The sequence below is a fragment of the Lemur catta genome, chromosome 13, assembly GCF_020740605.2.
Source record: "Lemur catta isolate mLemCat1 chromosome 13, mLemCat1.pri, whole genome shotgun sequence".
Classification (NCBI taxonomy): Eukaryota; Metazoa; Chordata; class Mammalia; order Primates; family Lemuridae; genus Lemur; species Lemur catta.
Genome location: NC_059140.1, coordinates 76,057,586 through 76,078,164, shown reverse-complemented (window position 1 = coordinate 76,078,164; position 20,579 = coordinate 76,057,586). Strand labels below are relative to the sequence as shown.

Below are 20,579 nucleotides of genomic sequence, written 5' to 3'. Positions count from 1 at the left end.
CAGGAACAAGCAGAGATCAGGGATTTTTATGGAGGCCTCGTGTAGTTATTAACTCAATCTCCCTTTCCCCTTCCTGGAGGATAGAGATGGGTGAGTGGGAAACTAAAAATTCTAAGCTTCAAATCATAGTATCACAGTGCTTGATAAGAATTTATTAACAGCAAAATGATAAAAGAGGTAGAAGCATATCTAATGGGGGTACAACCTAATTCTGTATTAAGCCTTTTTGTTTGTTTGTTTTTTGAGACTTGCTTTGTTGCCCGGGCTACAGTGAGTGCCATGGCATCCGCCTAGCTCACAGCAACCTCAAACTCCTGGGCTTAAGCGATCCTACTGCCTCAGCCTCCCGGGTAGCTAGGACTACAGGCATGCGCCACTGTGCCCAGCTAGTTTTTTCTATATATATTTTAGTTGGCCAGCTAATTTCTTTCTATTTTTAGTAGAGACGGGGTCTCGCTCTTGCTCAGGCTGGTCTCGAACTCCTGAGCTCAAAGGATCCGCCTGCCTCGGCCTCCCAGAGTGCTAGGATTACAGGTGTGAGCCACTGCGCCTGGCCAAGGCCTTTTTTTTTTTTTAATATATGTGAGAACAAAGGAGTTGGTGGGTTTTACCATCTGGTGGAAGTATCAGGGGTTTGGCATATAATTGAGCCCTGTTTGGCACTCATGGGATGACTTTGACTAAATGCATTTTTTTTCACTCCTACAAAATATAAATAATAACAAGTTTATCACTTTTCATTAATTTTGCCCTTTGCTGTGGGCATTGTCCCTTTTTCAGGAGGACCAGTAAATGTAGCCCAGTGCTCTCCTGCATTTTGTTATTCCTTTGTTTTGTTTTATTTATTTTTAGAGATGGGGTCTTTCTGTGTTGCCCAGGCTGGAGTGCAGTGGGTATTCACGGGAGCGATCATGGGCACTACAGCTTCAAACTCCTGGGCTCAAGTGATCCTCCTGTGTCAGCCTCTTGTGTAGTTGGGACTACAGGCATGGACATTGTGCCCCGGCTTACATCCTTTGAATGCACACGTTCAAGAATGTGAAAAATGTTCTGAACAAGTAGATTACTTTCGAAAAAACGGAACAATTATGCAATATATAATCTTTCACTGGAATCTACAATTGAATAGATTTGTTTTTTCATTTCACATGAAATTATCCACCAGATTTTGACTTGCTATTTCAATAAAACAAAAATGCCATGATACATCCTTGGACTTACGTACCTCATGATTTCAAATGAAATTCAAGTTCCTTCATGTATAATAAATGCTTATTATAGATCCTTAAATATTAAAGAATGAGAATGTACTATTAGTTTTTCAAGTGGAATTTCTGTAGGGTTTTTCTCCCCAGATTAAAAAAGTGTAAGAGATTTAAAAAAATTTTTTTAAGACGAAAAATCAAGGTTTGAAGCGTTAGTTTGCTTCCAGATCTTGAATTTATTTCTGGAGCCAGTGGATGTGCTTTGTCAGCTGTACGTTGTCTTCTTGCTTATTTCAGTGTCTTGACCTAATAGAGGCTGGAAAAAGAGCTATATTGTTTACCACTGTGACAAAATAGAGGTCACATGGAGCATATGGTTTTGGGTCAGTGGAGGAAGGATCAGGTAAAATCTGCTTTAACTTTGGCTACACTTACTTTTGGAGAGATGAATTGATTTTAACTCAAGACTTCCACCACCTTTTTAATTTGTTTTCTGTATTCTATAGAAATCTTGCAAGACATAAACAAATGATTTTTTTCACCAACTTTTTATTTTAAAAATTTCAAACTTAGCAAAAATCTGAAAGAACAATACAAGGAACACCCATACAACTTTCATGTAGATTCACCGATTATTAACATAGTGTCTTACTTGCTCATGAGTATGTTGCTTCTGTCATATGGAGTGACAGAAAGACTCTGTATTTTTTTTTTTTTCTTTTTTTTTTTGAGACCGAGTCTCACTCTGCCTAGGCTAGAGTGCCATGGTGTCAGCCTAGCTCACAGGAGCCTCAAACTCCTGGGCTCAAGCAATCCTCCTGCTTCAGCCTCCCGAGTAGCTGGGACTACAGGTGTGTGCCACCATGCTTGGCTAATTTTTTCTATTTTTCGTAGAGACGGGGTCTTGCTCTTGCTCAGGCTGTGTACCAGTTACTTGGGAGATTTTTTATTAATAAAATAGATTCCAAGACCCCACTGCAGACCTACCGAATCAGAATCTCTGGGATGTGAGGCCAGGGATTTTTTATTTTTAAATTCCACAGATGGTTCTGATATGCAGGCATTTCTTTAAAATGGCACCCTATTCTTACTGTCAAGAATTTCAGGTACCGAATGAGTAATCAGAGGATTATCTAGTGACTACAGGAGTGGATGAAAGGGATTTCGAGGGTTTTGAGGCTGTGCAGTGCAGGCTATGAACCATCCCATTGAATAGAAATACTAATATACCTCTCTAATGATGAAAATACTCATTTCTAGTAATATGGTTTATCTAACCCCCTTTGTACCCTGTTGGATAAAAAGGAACATGTTCTCCTCTTCAGTTTACCTTTATCTGGACTGTATCATAAAGACTGGTCCTTGCATAAGTTACGTTATGGGAGTTTAGATGACAGCGTTTTGTTTTGGTTTTGTGTGGAATATATTCCCCCCATCCCGTCAGCTTGCATGTCTCTCCAGTCTCTTCAGCATCACATTTACTAATTGACTCTTAGGATAGACACTTTGGACATGGCTAGATTCCTTCATGCTATATTTTTGCCTTGGGTCACTGCAATCTAATCCCCTGATATACTTCCTACATCTCCAAGTAGAGTTTTTGCTCAACTCAGAAACCATCTGTTAATCCTTCAGCTGTATTAAATGATACCATATGCGACTGCTTCAGTTCAGATGAAATGCGTAAAACCATGGAGTGCTGAGCTGGAAGGGACTTTATAGACCTTCTTGTCTAACCTCAAGAAAGATAATTACAGGCAGTTTAATTGAGTGCAGGTTGTGCTAATGTGTTTTTGGCGGGGACTGCATACCATAGGTGATACAGTTCTTGCATTTGGGTTTATACTCTGTCACATGCAAACCCTGGCTGTGGAGTTCCTCAGTGCCAGGTGCATTGTGTGTATGCTGTTGCCTGACAGTAGCTGGGTGACCATGGGCAAGCCAAATCTCGCAGACTGCCTTCCTCATCTACAAAGTGAGGAAAATGAAGATCTACTTTGCAGGGTTATTAAAAGAGTAAAACAAGTTAATAGAGAAACCACTTTGTAGACTGTAAGGTGCTTTGTCTTTTGATTTAGGAAGAGCATTGGATAGGAAGGAAAACAAAAATCAATCAATCAGAGAATTACTCAGTTATTAGATGGGCCTCCAGCCCAGAAGACATTAGCTAAACCTAAAAGGAATGATCTTAGAAATAATTTGGCATATTGAATTAAGAGTGCCATTTGCAGAAGAAAGCCCTAAGCAATACTATCAAACAGAAGACTACCTGCTTTCAAGAGATTACAATGAACTTAACCATCTAGTTGCACTTCAAAACATATGGTAACTTAGAAAATGGAACATATTGAAGGACCTATGAAAATGCTATAAATGCATATGAGTGGCCGGCGTGGTGGCTCACGCCTATAATCCTGGCACTCTGGGAGGCTGAGGTGGGAGGATCGCCTGAGGTCAGGAGTTTGAGGTTGCTGTGAGCTAGGCTGATGCCACTGCACTCTAGCTGGGGGCCACAGAGCCAGACTCTGTCTCAAAAAAAAAAAGTATATGGGCTGGCTTAATGACTATGGCATGATATCAGTAGTTACTCTCATAACGCATTAAATATATAACTTTAAATGATTTTTACAAGTTAAAAATGTAGTCATTTAGTTCAGAAAACATTTATTGAGGAAATAAGAAGTAATCAAAAATTGCCCCTGTACTCAAGGCAATGATTGTCAAGTAGCACAATCTAATAATTACAAGACACTGGAAATGCTAGGATCGAAGTACACACAGAGAGCTGTGGAAGCCCTGCAAGGACTCGGGGGCAGAGGGTATGTCCAGAAGGCTGGCTGTGAAGGGGGAGCAACGTTTGGCTGAGACTTGAATGTAGTGAGGGAGGAAGGGCAGATGAACAGTGTGTAAAAAGACGCGGCGGCATGAGACAACGTGGTGTTTTCAGGGACCAGGGTGGATCCCAGGATGAGCGTAGGGCAGTAAGAAATGAGATGGGAAGGGGTCAAATCATGTCTGGCTTGCTTATTTGATTGTTTTCCTGTGGCTATTAACTGCTGAAAGAGTCAGACTTGAACAACACAAGACCTGTGTTTTAGGAATGCCCTTCTCAGCGCGGTGGCGAGGGGGAACAAGAGCTGGGTAAGAAAGACTGGGAGGCAGAATTCCCAGCCTGGGCTTGTGGAATGCCGGTATCCTACTACTGACCCAAAGAACAAATATTGGTGCTGCAACATTAGTTACTTGGTACCATGATTAGCTGTTTACTAAGTTTTTAAATGTCTTTAGAATAATTTTATTTATAATCTTATTTTTCCCAATTACCTGTTTTACATTTAGAAATGCTATCATGCTTGTCACTGATGAAACATATTCAGAAAAGCAAAAAATACATATTCTTCAAAGTGCCTCCCTTTTAAGGATTTTGTATCTATTAAAAGCTTTGACTATTAGTAGCAACTTAATGAGCTTTATAAAACAAAGCATTACTCAAGTATAGGTAAAATTATAAATATTTGAAACATATAATTATTTTCCAATCAGTGACTCATCATAATTTTCATTATACCTTCATAATCCCTGAGAGGGGCCAGAAACCTCTTTTGCAGATGAAGAGACTGAGGTAAAGACTTCTCCTTGGTTCCGTGTGAGAGACTAGAATATGTCAGAGAGATTATTGCTTTTGACCATATCAAGTTTCTTAATCCCTTCTTACACCCTTGCGTTTCAGTTTCTTTTCTAAGTCCCAAAGTGGGCAGTATGGGAGATTGGTGGTTTTGTGTATTGGAAATATATGGCGTGATGCGAACAAAGTGCTCAGAGTGCGTGGTACCGTAAGAAGCCAGAGCCAGGACTCTTTCCCTGGCATGCAGTTCAGAAGAAAGGGTGTGTCACACTGATTATCGATGAAGCACTGATTGTGGAGCTAGTTTACAGTCTTCAGAATCACAGTATGTGATATGTGTATTGGGAAAGATCCCAATCATCCGTCTGAAGCATCTTCCCTGGGTTCCTCCTGTATGAGAAGCCCAGAGCGTCCCTCGTTCCAGCTGGTGCACTTGACAACGCTACAGAAGCAAACAAGACATTTAAAATTCAGATTAAGACAATACACAAATGAGTAATCTGTGTTCCATCTTTTCCCTGGTTACATAGCTTTTAATAAATTATACAAACTATGAATAGGAGTATCCTGGCATCTTGAATCCAGCTCACTCATTATGCATAGTGCTCTGAAAATAGTAAAAAAATCTATAGGCATGCACCAATATGCCCTGCTAATTTTTCTATTTATTTTTTGTTGAGACAGGGTCTCACACTTGCTCAGGCTGGTCTTGAACTCCTGGCCTCAAGCGATCCTCCCACCTCAGTCTCCCAAAGTGTTAGGATTACAGGCATGAGCCATGGCACCTGGCTATTAACTTATTTTTAAAGCTTTGGATCTATGTTCATGAACTGCTTTGTGATAGAGCTGAATAACTCAGCTACCAACGACATATGTGCTCACTAGCACAGCATGTATTCATAATTTTGCTAATTCAGTAGGTAACAGTCTCTTTTTAGGATACCTAGTAAAAATAACTTTTCATCAAAATTAGAGGAACTGCAGGTACTACTGTACTCTGACACAGATGTAGGAATCAGAATTCAATTGAGACAACATGCATTGAGCTCCTATGGACGAGGCGTGGGCCAGCCCTAAGGAGCTCGGCGCCCTGCAGAATGCTTAAGGCCTGTGCTTGCAGCTTCTTTTCTCGCTTGCTCAGAGCCTCGCCCCAAAGTGCTTAGGAGAACACAGAGAAGGCTTGGCTCCTTGTCACCTCCTTTGCCTCAATTCCCGTCACCACGCTATGCCGTCATGTCAGCCACGTGAAAAGGACAAAGGCCAGTGGAGAGAGGTTAATGAGCTTTTTGCTTGATGCTGTGGCCCCACAGGATGGACGTTTTAGCCTCCGCTCATTTGGTTGGCTCACACTTTTTGTGAAATGGAAGGCAAAGGAGGAAATAAACATTTCTTTTATATTTATGCCTCTGACCTATCTCTTTATTATATGTACTACTCGTAAATACAATTTTGTACTTTGTTTTATTTGAATATTTACACTTAAAAAGAGAGTCATTAAACAAGCCAACTCTCTGGGAAGAGAACTCTTCATGGTCAGTGTATTCCATCTGCTTTGGTCGTTTACCCAGGAATCCACAGGAAAGTCAATCTTGTTACAGCAATCTCTGACCACCAGGGAATGTTACCCCCTGGGAAATCATAGTTTGAATATATACATCTCTAATCTCAGATGCTAATTTAGTGAAGTGTTTGTATTTGAAGAGGGGCAGGTAACTGCTCAGAGTCTAACCCAAGCTTTCTTTCGCCTGGCTCTGGGCAGCCTTGTCACTGCCTCTTCCGAAGTCTCCAAAATTATTTACAGGTTTCTTCATGTCTAAAAGTTCTTGAGAAAAGCACATTCTGAGGCAAACTTTCAACAGATCTATGTAATTTTATTGGTGGGGTTAGAAAATTCACTTAATCCCGATGCCCCTTGATAAGATGATTGGAAGTAGCTACATACCATAGACTGATCGCGGGAATTAGTAGTAGACCAGCAGACAGCAGGAAAATGAAGCCAGGGTACCAAGCTACAGTGGCTGAATAAATTCCATTAAAAATAGAAACTGCAGCGACTCCACCAAGTGTTTCCAAGAAAGCAATACAAGCAAACAGGGTACCTGTTTGGGGTAGGGGTGTGGAAAGGGAAAAAGAAAAGTCTGAATTACAAAACAACAAACAAAAACAAATGGAGAAAGTTGTTACTCATTGAAAACAGCAAACATGGGAGCCCTGCTTGGTGAATGAAAGTTATACTCTCAAAATCCCCGAGAAGTCAGTAACCCATTTTGCAGAGGAAGAAACTAAGTCAAAGGGTTCTTGGACTTGATGTGAGAGATGGTGAAAACTCCTAACAGCTGAGTTCTCATGTCTGCAGGGCAAAGCTAACTGGGCAGCAGCAGCTGACTCATCTGCACACTGCAGAGTCTGTCCTCCCTGCCACAGCCTCAGCGAAGCCACCGCTACCCCTGCAGTTCAGGCTGCTGTGTCCCACCCTCCCTCCCCTCGCTAATCTGTGACACACTGAATGGGCAGGCTGGCCCCTAACAAGCAAAGCTTCCCTGCAATGGCCTTTCGAAGGGTACATAAATCCTTTTCATCTGCTTCTCAGTCCTGGCAAGGGTGCCAGCTGCAGGCAAAGAGAGATGAGATTCTCATACATCCTGCAATTTGAATTTCATCCCTCTCACCAAAGTGACCAAAAAGCCCAGTCCCCAGCTAGTTTCCTGCAAGTTTGACCCATTAAATTAACTCCCCTGTGCTCTAGTGAAGGTTTATGCCACAGTTTGATGTTAAGTGATTCTTTTTTTTTCTCCTTTGCCCTCTCTGCCCCTTCCCTAAGTGATTCTTTAAAGGATATTTTTCTCTCTTATCTGGTTGCAACTGCCCCTGCACTAAGGTGCTTATAAGATTAAGAGTGGATATGGAGAATAGTATGGAGGTTCTTCAAAAAACTAAAAATAAAACTTCCATATGATCCAGCAAAGCCACTACTGGGTATATATCCAAATGAAAGGAGGTTAATACATTGAAGAGATATCCGCACTCCCATGTTTACTGCAGAACTATTCACAATAGCCAAAATATGCAATTAACCCAAGTGCCCATCGAAGGATGAATGGATAAAGAAGATGTGGTATATACACAATGGAACATTATTCAGCCATAAAAATGAAGGACTCCTGTCACTTGCAGCAACACAGATGGAACTAGAGAGGTCATTACAGTAAGTGAAATAGGCTGAGCACAGAAAGACAGCTGTTGCGTGTCCTCGGTCATATGCAGGATCTGAAAAAAGTGGATCTCGTGAATATAGAGGCTAGATTGGTGGTTACCAGAACCTGGGGAAGGGGGAGAGGAAGAGGAGAAAAAAGAATATAAATAAATTTATTACCAGTTAAAAATGTATTATTGCACTCAAAAATGGTAAAGATGGTAAATTATATATGTATGTTTTTACCTCAATAAAAAACATTTCAAAAAGGATTAAGAAGAGCAGGGATTCTGCTGTGGTCACACTTGTGTGGTAACGGGGAGGCCACTCAGCTTTGTTTGAGAAGCACGAAATGACTGTGTAGTCAGGTCAAGTTCACAGTCAGAGGGAAATGGACATTAGTCTACCCATTTTTAGCTTTGTCTGCAATCCAAGACCACGTCAACTGAAGAGCTAAACCTCCAGAAAACAGGCTGGCCATTTTGATTCTTCTTTGTCAAATTTTGCATCACTAGATATAAGATTTGTGACCATTTTCAGTCAGACTGACGTGACTCTCTTGGTCTAAGTTCCTGCGGATGTAGTTTCTGCTGGCTGCAGACTTGATCATCAAGCCATCGCACTTGTTCCCTCCTTTGCCATATTGACTTTTCCATGATAGAACTGCATGCATTTTCCTGTAGACAGTGCAAATCATGCCAATAATTGTGTTTGCTTGACTGATAGAAAGGGAAGCCAAGCTAGAGGATTACCTTTCATAATTAGGTTGTAGTTCACATGTTTATATTCTAATTTTCTCCACAGTCTTGATCCTTTAGACTGTGTATTAATTTCTATTTATTTATATTTATATTTATTTTTTTATAGAGATGGGGTCTCGCTCTTGCTCAGGCTGGTCTCGAACTCCTGAGCTCAAGTGATCCTCCTGCCTCGGCCTCCCAGAGTGCTAGGATTACAGGTGTGAGCCACTGTGCCCGATTTTTATTTATTTAAACCTTTCCATTCTATTCTACATATTCTCACACATTGGTTCAAATTCTTCATTGAATGATAGGACATACATTCATAAAACATAAATCTGTCTCTATAGAATAATGTGTGGTTATTTATGTGTCTTCTTTTGACTAAAACGAAAGCTCTGCCAACCATTGCCAAGTGCACATCTGCCTTGCTCGCTGCTATGTCCCCAGGGCCCAGCTGTCCTGGTGCATGGCAGACATTTAATAAATATCTGTCAAATGAATGAATAAAAGCTTAATTCAGGAGACCACTTATCAACCATCAAGTAGCATGTGGATTTACTGCCTCCATGACTTATGATAATAAAGTCAGTTTAATTGGAAGGAAGTTCTCCAAATTGTTTAGCTACATTATTATTTTCTTTTATTAATATTTCCGATCTTTTGCTACAGCCAGAAATCGTGCTATATGGAACAGACTGCACAGCACTGGTTCTATTCTGCAAGGGCTTTAATGCATCCTTGATGGAAGTGGGTCTGACGGTGCACCATCTGTTCTGATAGAACCATACATTATGAAGCAGCTTTAGCTTGTTCTCTGAGCAGTTCAACTTGTTTAATAGTTGCCAGAGATAAATTCAATAATAAGTGCAATTGAGTTTATTTTCTAAACTTTGTTTTTTAAATCAGTAGACCTCAAAAATCAAGTCTGTTTTATTATATTCCAATTTATGATCACAAGGAGTACACGGGTGACGTCAAGGTAAAATAGGTAGTCTGAGGTGGCTTTAGCTATGAGTTTCACAGCTGTGTAGAGCACAGAGATTTCAAAATCATTACCAAAATTCCATTTTCTCATCTTTCTCATTTAAGACAATAGAGATATAGAGTCATCTGAAAACCTCTGCAGTATTTCTCCTCTCCTCTGATTATTTTAAAGTGCATAATATTTTCACAAAAATGGCCATTTTTGAATACATTCTTTTTTTAACTTTTTTTTTTTTTTTTTAATCACACTGTTGCCCAGGCTGGAGTGCAGAGGGCTCAAGCTATCCTCCTGCCTCAGCCTCCAGAGTAGCTGGGACTACAGGTGTGCACCACCACACCTGGCTAATTTATTTATTAATTTTTTTAGAGATGGGGTCTCACTATTTTGCCCAGGCTGGTTTCGAACTCTTATCCTCAGGGGATCCTCCTGCCCCAGCCTACTGAGTCACTGGGATTACAGGTGTGAGCCACTTCACCCAGTGGGAGTACATTTTAGTTATAGAAATCTTGACACCATCCAAAGGATTTCTTAGTTTACACTTAAGAACAGAGTAATTAAACTATCCTAGAATAAATGGAGTCACAAGTCACAAAGTTACTGCAATACAGAATAAGAAATGCCAAAATGGAAGCTTAACATTTTTAAATGTTACTATATTTAACAGTGTAAGATGACCTTTTAAAAGACTTTATAAACTAAACCAAATATAAACAGAAATAAACTATACATCCTGACAATTCTATTTTAGCTCTACGTAAAACCAGGTAATTTTTTTTCCCTGTAACAACTTTATCGAGATATAATTCACACACCATAAAACTCACCTTTTTAAAGTGTACAATTCAGTGGTTCTTAGTACGTTCACAGAGTTGTGCAAGCATCAGCATAATCTAACTGCAGAGCATTCTCATCACCCCAGAAAGCAACTCTATAGCCATTAGCAGTCACTCCCCTCGCCAGCCCAGGCGAACCCTAATCTCATTTCTGTCTCTATGGATTTGCCTCTTCTGGACATTTCATATAAGCAGAATCGTAGTTATATGATAACATGTGGCTTTTGTGACTAACATCTTTCACTTAACATAATGATTTCACAATTCATCCATGTTACAAGCATTTATCGGAATGTCATTTCTTTTCATTGGTGAATAAAATGCTGTCAATAAAAAGAAATGACTGTCCATTGGACAGATGCACCACATTTTGTTTAACCACTTGTCAGTTCATGGACATTTGCATTGTTTCCACTTTTTGCTTATTGCAAATAATGCTGCTGTGGACATTTGTGTACAAGATTTTGTGTGCACATATGTTTTCATTTCTCTTGGGTATACATGTAGGGGCGGAGTGGCTGAGTCATAAAGAAACTCTGACTTTCGGAGGAACTGCCCAATGCTGGCTGCAGCATTGCACGTCCCGCCTGCAGTGCACAGGTTCTAATCTCTGTACGTCCTCCCAGCGCTGGCATGGTCTGTCCTACTTGGGCCATCCTGTTGGTTCTCACTGTGGTTTTGATTTGCATGTCTTTGATGGCTAACGATACTGAGCATTTTTTCATGTGCTTATTTGTTATTTGTGTATCTTCTTTGGAGAAATGTCCATTCAAATCTTGTGCTCATTTTTTAATTTGTCTTTTCGTTGTTGAGTTTTAAGAATTCTTATACATGCCTGATACAAATTCCCTCTCAGACACATGGTTTGCAAATATTTCCTCCCATTCTGCTGGTGGGCTTGTCACTTTCTCAATGGTGTCCTTTGAAGCACAAAAGTTTTTCAAAGGACAAACTTTGAAAGAAGTTGTCGGATGAAGTCTAATTTACCTATTTTTTTCTTTTGTTGTGCTTTTGGTGTCATATCTAGGAAATCATTGCACAATCCAAGGAAGCAGGTAGAATTTTACATAGTTTAATTATAAATTTTTATATTCCTAAGTGGTTTTCAAGGTAATCGTCATCACATAATCTAGAAGCAGCTGTGTGAATATACAGCTACATCATATGAATGAAAAAGAGTCAAGAAATATTTTGTGATTTATTGAATTATGTAGTCTCCCCCAGTGTTGACTAATAAACTGGCATAAATACAATAGCATAATTATGGATTATTCACAAAAATCAAATAAGAGCATTTGTACCAGGCCAAGATATGAAACTAAAGAAAGTGCCAAAGTCTAATAACATTCATGATACAAAAGGGAAGGAGGACAGCCCCATATGTCTAATATCTAACTCGCAGCTGGTTTGAAATAGGACTTTGTCTTCATTCCATGCTGGTTTTCTCTGCCCACCCCTTCAGCTCTGTGCCCTGCTCTGTACCTGGGAGGCTGACCCCACACACTGTGTGACCGGGACTTCCCTGCTGGCCCGACTTCCTGCTGCACTTGGTCAAAGGGATGGAGGAGAAAAGGTTATTGTGTTTCTTCTCTGCTCCCTCCCTGTTTGGGGCATCTCTCTGGCTGTCTCCACCTGCCCAATCCCGTCTCTCTATTTTTTGGTCTTAGAATCTGGGGACAATCAACCCACTCCTCCATAATGCCCTTCAAGAGGGTCTCTTGTTGAACTCGGTAAGTGGGACCCTGTTTCCTGCCAGGACTCTGATTCAGGCTCAGCTGTAACATTTGTGGGGCCCAGAGTAAAGTTATAATCAGAGGTGTATGTATAATATTATATTCTCAGTATTTAAAAGTTATAAATCTGGCTAACAAACTGTTAACTAAAATATGTTCTGTCTCCCTACTGTGAAAAGTATACCTTTGTAATGAGTTGGAAGGCCGGATTGGAACTTAGCATTCTCAGGCTTTCTCAGAGTTCCACATAGAAACATGACAGCACTGGGAGGGGGGGCCCTCAGCCCTCTGTCCCAAGCCTTCACTCCACCCCCATCCATTCTACCCCTTGCTCCACCTGCTCGGAAGGGGCCATTTCCACAGGAGTGCAGACCCCTGTCCTGGGCTCCCCCTTTGGTCTAGCGGTGAGCACTCTGCATGGCCCACCCTCAGAAGAAAGGGGCTGAGGAAGAGGATCATCCAGGCACTCACTGGACCTGGGCCCAGAGCTGTCCGGGCTGGGAATTACAGGGTTCAGTCTAGAAGAGGAGGGGGCACTGCGGGCGCACAGTGGGAGTGTGAGCCTCTTCCTAACAGAACTCACCACTTCATTCAAAAGGAGACTCATGCAGAAAAAGGGCCGTGGAACATTTTGCAGCCTCAGACATTGGTCACATATGTATTTGAGTTGGTACAAACTGTACATTCATGATACTCTTTAAACTCACCTTGTTCAGTAGAACCAACCACTTTTGACAACATGGAGCGTAGAACAGACAGCGGCAGAATAACGAAAAGGAATGGTACCCTGGCTGTGAGAGAAATGATTGGAAATCACTGGCTAAGTCTGAAAGCTAACAGTCAAGTTAAAATGGGAAACAAGTTCTCTCTGTCTAAATATTTCCTTTTCTATGAGCATCCTAACTCACTTCATCTAAAGATTGCAACAATTATAGAATTCTGTTTAATGAATTAAAATAAACTATGGACTAGCCAATTTAAGGTACCTTTACTCTAGAATTCTTAGTTCAGTACAACAAGAGTTCATTTAAATTCTAGGTCCAGAACTCTATAATCTGCCAATTGAGATTGATCTGCCTATTTTCCTGATTATATAGTAACCCCTTATTTAGTAAATTGTGGCTGCTGATTAGTTTTTGTGCTTTTCAGACTTGGCATTTTCAGTGACAGCATTCCTTTATTATAACGATTCATTTATTTGTAAATTGGTTATCATCTTGCTTGTTCATCTTTGTGGCTGAATAACTTCATGAACACACATTGCGTCTGGTCTTAAATTATGGCCCTTAGTAGTCAGTAGTGTTTCCAGTTATATCATAAAACAGTAATATATTACATTCGCAGAACACTAAAGTTTTCCAAGTGTTTTCACATCTATTAACTTACTTGGCCTTGGCAACTCTTAGGGAGACAGGGAGAAAAACTGGCATTTATTGAATAATAGGCCTCGTGCTAAGTAAGTGTGTTACAGTTATCTAATATTCATTATAGTGCTCTGAATTAGATACTGCTGTGTCCATCTTACAAATGAGAAAATGAGGGCTCAGAGTAAATAAGCCACTTGCCCAATATCACCTACTGCTACAGATGGAAATGAAGCCCAATTCTGTTTGGTCACACTGCTTCCCTGCAAGGTAGCAAGGGGTTAACACCTCCACTGCAGAAAAGACTAAATCAGACCTTTCCCAAGGTCCCACGTTATAGTCTGTATATATCTCACACAAACCCTGCAAAAACAGTTAGGGGGTTAAGGAAGCAGTCCGATTTGCCAAACAGCAACTCATCAAAAGTCAATTCACAGAAATGACTGATTTGATCAAAGATCAATTCGCAAAAATCTGTCTTAAAGAATTTGCTTCTTGACTGTATTCAATGAATAGGAATTTTTCTTATGAACCTCTGAGTATACTTTATATAATTATCCTAAATATTTTTATGGAAAGTAGCCTTCTTAGTAGCATTTTAAAAAATGCTCTCATTGGCGAAAACTATATTGAATAACTGATTCATAAGAAGAATGCTCCTCAAAACAATTTTTTGGCAAGTGGGCAAATGCGGAAAATTGTGGTTATCAGTGAATTAAATTTTTAAAGCAAATTTGGCTTTCAGTTTATTGGTTCCTGGGCAACTAGCTTTTTACTTTTAATTGAATTAGAATGGACTAAATAGAGAGCTCTATATTTCAGTTTTTCTCCCAAGAAACACACTTCATTTCATATAAACATCACACACACAGTTAGTTCTAAGGCTACAGTTGTAACTCACCGAGAAACATCATCAGTGTTGTCCTGGCAAAAGCAGTTATGGTCATTCCTGCCATGGTGGTAACAATCCCAATGAAGGCCATATGAATATCTTCCATACAATACGAAAAGAACCATATTCCTAGGAAGCTAGTCAAAAACGTGGCACTACCCAAAGCTGATCCATAACCTACAAAAACTTCATTCCAGCAGAGCGGTGAATTCAATTCATAAAGGATAAAAATCGGGGCAGTGCCAATGACCATGATATAATAAGTGATCACCGTAAAAAGCAGCAAACAGAGCACAGACCGTCGCGTGCCAGAAGCATTTTTAAAAAGCATGTAAGTTCGGTAAAATAGGTTTTTAAAACTTTCACCACATGACATAGTAACATTCTGAGATGAAGACTCTTTCATTGGATCGCTAAGAAAAAATGAAATATAGATCAAGTTAACAGCAACAGCCATAGCAATAATGAAAAACGACCACACAAAACCTAGTTCTCTAATAAAATAGCCAGATGACAGTCCTGTTAGTCCAGTAACAACTCCAAGTATAAAGTCAACTATAGCTATTCGAATTGTTTTTTGTTTGTGTTCTTTACACTGATCAACTATATAGGCAAGGGATGCTCCAAAAAATGTGGTAAAATTGCCACAAAATGCACCAATGAAGGTAGATGCAATCAAAAGCTGGAATGGAAAGGCAAAATAGCAAAGCAAACAGAGCCAAATGCTGGTTGCAAGACCGCCAACAGAAGACAAAATCATGGGGAATTTTCGTCCATAGTGATCGCTATTAGACAACAGTATGAATGTAGACACTAGACCAGGAATTAACCCACTGAGGTCCATCTGCAGACTAAAAAGAGATGCTTTTCTCTGAACTTCCTGCAAAGACATAGAAAGAAGAGAATATGTTTACAGAGGTTTATACAATGTGCATCAACATATCATGGTGCATATTTTTCTTAACATTAACAGTAGATCATGGGTGGGGAGTCTCTGGTGTATGGGTAGGACTGATATAGCTTAAATCTTCATGCAGCTCACAAAGCAAGTACAGGTGGAGTATCCCTTATGCAAAATGCTTGGGACCAGAAGTGTTTTGGATGATTTTTTTCAGATTTTCGAACATTTACATATATATAATGAGATATCTTGGGGATGGAACCCAACTCTAAACCCAAAATTCACTTATGTTTCACATATACCTCGTACACATAGCCTGGAGGTAATTTTATACAATATTTTTAAAAATTTTGTGCATGAAACAATGTTTGTATTAAGTACTTATGTGTGGAATTTTCCACTTGAGGCATCATGTTCCTGCTCAAAAAGTTTTGGATCTTGGAGCATTTTGGATTTTGGATTAGCGATGCTCAACCTGTATCAAAAGGTGACATAATTATCCCCATTCAGTCATGATACTGAAGTGCCACAGTGGTGACTTAAACCCATAAAAAGAAAAATATGTGTTGGTGTGTGTCTGTCTTATACAGAGGGCCTGGAGACCCCAAGTCCTCTAATACTGGCCACACTGTGACTTTTCTTTCTTCTAGAAGCAGTTCGCAGTGAGAGCTCATGACCACTGTCCTAAAGCAAGAGCAATACCCTTTTCTGTGAGATGCCTTCCCAGCTGCTCTAGAGGGGAAAGTATAGCACATGCGAACACCATGCTTAACAGTCCTTTATTTAAGAAGAGCTCAGTTGCCCTTTTTACCTGTGTCTCCACAAATAGATTAGTGGGAAACCTATTTCTTTATTTACTAAATAAAATAAAATAGAAAATAAGATAAAATCCAAAGAGGAGCCTGTCATTATCTAAAGACAGGCCCGTGTCATGAACTGAGGGGTAAGATAAACTCCACTCCTGGGGACCAAAACAATGATGGCAGACAACTACATGCACACAGATTAGATGTGACAATTGTTACACTAGTTATTTGTTGGAAGGAACTCTGGGTGATTTAAAAGCATTTTCTGCTTGCCACTTCTATTTTCCAAATTTAATATAAAGAGTATGTGCCATTTTATAATAGGAAATACTAAGCTCATTCAAAAATAGAAGATTTAAATCTTTTTCAGTCATTGAATGAATCACTGAAGGTGATGGAGGGGCCTGCTGGGAGCAAACATGTTCCTTTGTCCTAAGTAGCAATAGCGAGTGGGCTGCCACTCCAGTGTGGGTGGCGGGTGGGGTTGGGAGTGGTTTCCAGTTCCCAGAGGTCTAAGGGCACCAAATTTAAGGGAAGCGATCTAAAATAGTATGTTCTCTTGAATATTAATCCAACTAAAAAACAGTAAATGAAAAAATAGTCAATCTATTTGAAAATTTCACAAAAAAATCTTCAAAATGAGACCACTGCTCTGGTCTCAGCAGCGGGGCCAGGCCAGAGGGAGGCCAACACCCATCACCTGCACAGGTGCAAAGGCCACCAAGGTGTCGGGACCAAGGCCTGTCTCTCAGCTCTGCCAGGGCACAAGCAGGCTTTCCTAGACATCCCAGTCTCTCCTCCCAGGCCCCTCCCACTGCTACAAGTCAGCCACTCCCAGGCCCCGGTGAAGGAAAGCACAGACACACAATCTAGTGAACCTTCTCGCCCCAGGGAATGACATTCTTGAAGGGAGACAAAACCACTAGGTGAGAGCCTCAGCCACTCTCTTTTTATGACCCTTTTCTAGGCCAGAACCTTGATGTCTTTACTCCGTGGCTGCCCAGAAAGAATCAGTTCCAAGCAATCTTCTCCCATGGGAATGAGGAAATGAGCAAGGCCAGGGAATGTGCCAAACAGCTGGGCCTCACCCCAGCCAGCTCCACCTGACACCTGGGGGTCACCTCGGGAAGTGTTGGAGCCTCCCCGCTTGGCCCTCGTGGCCATTTCCTCAGACTCCTCTCCCAGTCACCTCAGCAGGAGGTGACTCAATTCCCTTAAACGCTTTTCATCTTTGGCTGGGAAGGCTGCACTGCTCTTTTGCCAACACAAAATATCCCCAAGGGGAAGAGTTCAAAGTTGACAAGCGTGGTTTTTTTTGAGGCATTGTAGGAAGAAACATTTGCAAATCTGGAGGCTGTCTCTTTGGTAGACATGGTAGACTTTTGTCAAAAACCGCCCCAGGGACCAGGAGAACGGTGAAGTACCTCCTGTTCTAAACAAAAAATATTGGCAGAGGGAGCTGGAGAGGGAGGAAGAAAAACCTCCACAATATGTGGCTAAACATTTTCAGTGTCCTGAGAGCAAAAGTGAGTCCACACAGCTGCTTCCTCAACACGTGGGCGCCAAGGCTGGTGTGATGCCACCACCAAATGCAAATGCTCCCCAGCCACAGCCCGTGACAGACACTGGCCCACAGTCTTCAGTGATGGGCCACTTTCTAGGGCCCCTGCAAGCTGGGACATGCAGATGCAGTCGAAAGGGCTGGGAAGCAGAGAGCAGGGGAGAGGCAGAAACACCATGTTTCACCCACCCCTGCCCACCCAGTAGCCCACCTGGCCGGCCCTGCTCCAATTTTCAGAGGAGATGATACCGTGCTGAAATTTTCTGAGGAAAAGGAGAAGAAAGACAGAGTGGTGGTGCACACCTGTAGACCCAGCTACTCAGGAGGCTGAGGCAGGAGGATCACTAGAGGCCAAGAATTTGAGACCAGCCTGAGCGAGAGTGAGACACCGTCTCTACAGAAAATGGAAAAATTAGCTGGGTATGGAGGCGCATGCCTGTGGTCCCAGCTACTCCGGAGGCTGAGGCAGGAGGATCACTTGAGCCCAGGAGTTTGAGGTTGCAGTGAACTATGATGATGCCACTGCACTCTAGCCCAGGAGACAGAGCGAGACTCTGTCTGAAAAATAAAATAAACTTTAAAAATTTTAAAAAAGGAAAGAGAAAAGATAGTGTCACAGAAGGAAGACAGTGTTTTAAGAAGAGGCAGATGAAAGGTGTCAAGAAACTTCCAATTGGATGAGAAGTTCAGTAAAGACCAATTCAGTTTAGGATTTAGGACTTTGATGGTTGCCCTTGAGAGACCGATGTATACTGAGTGCAGTGTCCCCTTCTATTTAAAACTCCGGTACACATTCCCTATTTATTACATTTTGTGGATATTTTAATGTCTTACCTCCTGGAATGCAAAAAATGGGCTGCTTTTGTTTTTTTCACACTCAGAAATATTGCTATCAAATGAAAAACTGTAGTTGCTTGTTTCTTCCCATATTCTCCTATACACATACTGTGTTGTCAGTGGAGAGGTCAAAGCTAGAGCAAACGCATTAAGGAAAATGGCAGGTTCTACAAATAAAATCTTCATATTGCTTGCGTAGATAGCTGAATTCTACAAAAAAGGGGGGAAAAAAAGGAGAGAGGTAATCAGGTGCATTTTTATCCCAGTGGCTAGATTTTCAAAGATGGGGAAGTTAGAGAACTTTTGTGCAGTAAACAACAAGCAAACTAGAGAAGAGAAAAGAAGCAAGCACTTCCTAGGAGAGTAACTTTGACGTTGGAGTAGGGCACTCAGTAACAACCCGAGGCTGTCATCGTTTCCACTTTTCAGAGTGGGACCTTTAAGGACTCGAGCAGCCTCTAAGATGATTCTTTGAAATAATCTTAATAAGCTGTCACCCAGCTTGGTTACCTAATGATCCGCTCTACAGTCCCGACATTGTATATTGCCAGCCGGTTTTCGTAAGTTAAACAATGAGGTTCCTCTTGGGACGCGGCAGTTACACAACTGTTATTGTTATTTTGCTGCGTGTTAATGACGGACAGGGAGGGGCCTTTTAAAAAGCAGCTCCCAATCAGAAGGGGCTTTTCTTGTTTTGTCCTGTTTCAACTCACCCCACGATGACAGTCCTGCTGCCGGGCCGCGCGCAGGTCCGACCCCTTTCGCGGGCTGCGTGCCGGGTACCCGGCGCTCGGGCGGCGCCTGCGGGGCGGGGGCGCCAGGGACGCGCCGGGGACTCCGGCCTCCGCGGGGATGGGGACGGGGGTGGCGAGGCTACGCAGCCGGCTACGCAGCCGGCGCTGGGGCGGGGAGGGGACTTTCCCGATGAATTTCCCCAAATGCGCCAGTCGGGGAAACTCTAGCCCTATTTGAAAGCAAACCCCGGCAAGCGCACTTCCGCTCCCGAGTGACACCTGCGAGGTTCGCCACGCAGCCCTCGGTCCCCCGCGGCCCTGCGACGCGGCCTCGGGCGGCTCCGGGAGGCGCTGGCGAGCGGGGCAGCTGCTCCTCCGGCGCGGTGGGCCGTCTGGGGTCAGCCGGTCCCCGAGCCTCGACCGTGACTCAGCCGCCGCCCGCTGAGCTTCGCGCCCGCCCGGGAGGCGGGTCGGCCACTGTCACTGTCCTTCTCGGCTCTTCTGCGATTGGTCCGCCGCGACGCCGCTCTCGTGCGCCCGCCCCCGGCGACCCGGAGTGGATCCCGCGCCCCAGAGCCGCCGCGGCCGGGTGCCCAGACTGCAGTTGCAAAGCATGTCTGGGTCCGAATGTCGCTTTGCACAGAAGCACCCAGGAGATTTGTCGCAAAAGGAACATGTTTGGGCTGCAGCTCCCTGCAGCATTCCGGTCCGCAGGGCAAGTGCCTGCAGAATCCCCGAAGAAGAGGGGCAGGATCTGGGGCGCCCCTCGGGGGTGCAGAAGAGAGCGCTCAGTGCAAAGAGTTAGCGGTGGACTGGAACGTGGTCGTTGGCTTTTCCTAGTGGTGTGACCTGCGGCGAATCGTTAAATCTCTGTGGACTTAATGTCTTTATCTGCCAAGTGGGGGTAATAACAGGGTTGTAGTCATTAAACTCTCCACGTGTATGCACGACATAGCCCACGGGGGTAGAGAAGCTGCCAGTCCTCGCCAACACAGCCACCAGGATCAGCCAGTAGGAACACACACATGGGGACCCGTGGGGGCATCTCAGTAAGAAGGTGTTAGAATTTATTACGGGATTGGGCTTGCGTTATGTGAGTTTGGGATGAGTTCAAGAAAGCAAGGCCTTACTCTGGACTGGCCCACTGGGAACTGAGGGTAACTCTAT

The 20,579-nt window shown here is 42.4% G+C and overlaps 1 protein-coding gene across 1 annotated transcript; it reads right to left on the bottom strand.

Moving 5' to 3' along the window:
* Window positions 1-5,170: 5,170 nt before the first annotated feature.
* Window positions 5,171-19,839, bottom strand: SLC46A3 (solute carrier family 46 member 3). Its single transcript, XM_045567630.1, has 6 exons — window positions 19,392-19,839; window positions 18,676-18,888; window positions 14,583-15,453; window positions 13,025-13,108; window positions 6,773-6,929; window positions 5,171-5,272 (listed from the first exon to the last, which is right to left on the bottom strand). Exons 2-6 carry the CDS (start codon window positions 18,862-18,864, stop codon window positions 5,188-5,190), a joined length of 1,386 nt encoding a protein of 461 aa, XP_045423586.1. The 5' UTR covers window positions 18,865-18,888; window positions 19,392-19,839; the 3' UTR covers window positions 5,171-5,187.
* Between the last annotated feature and the right edge of the window lie 740 nt (window positions 19,840-20,579).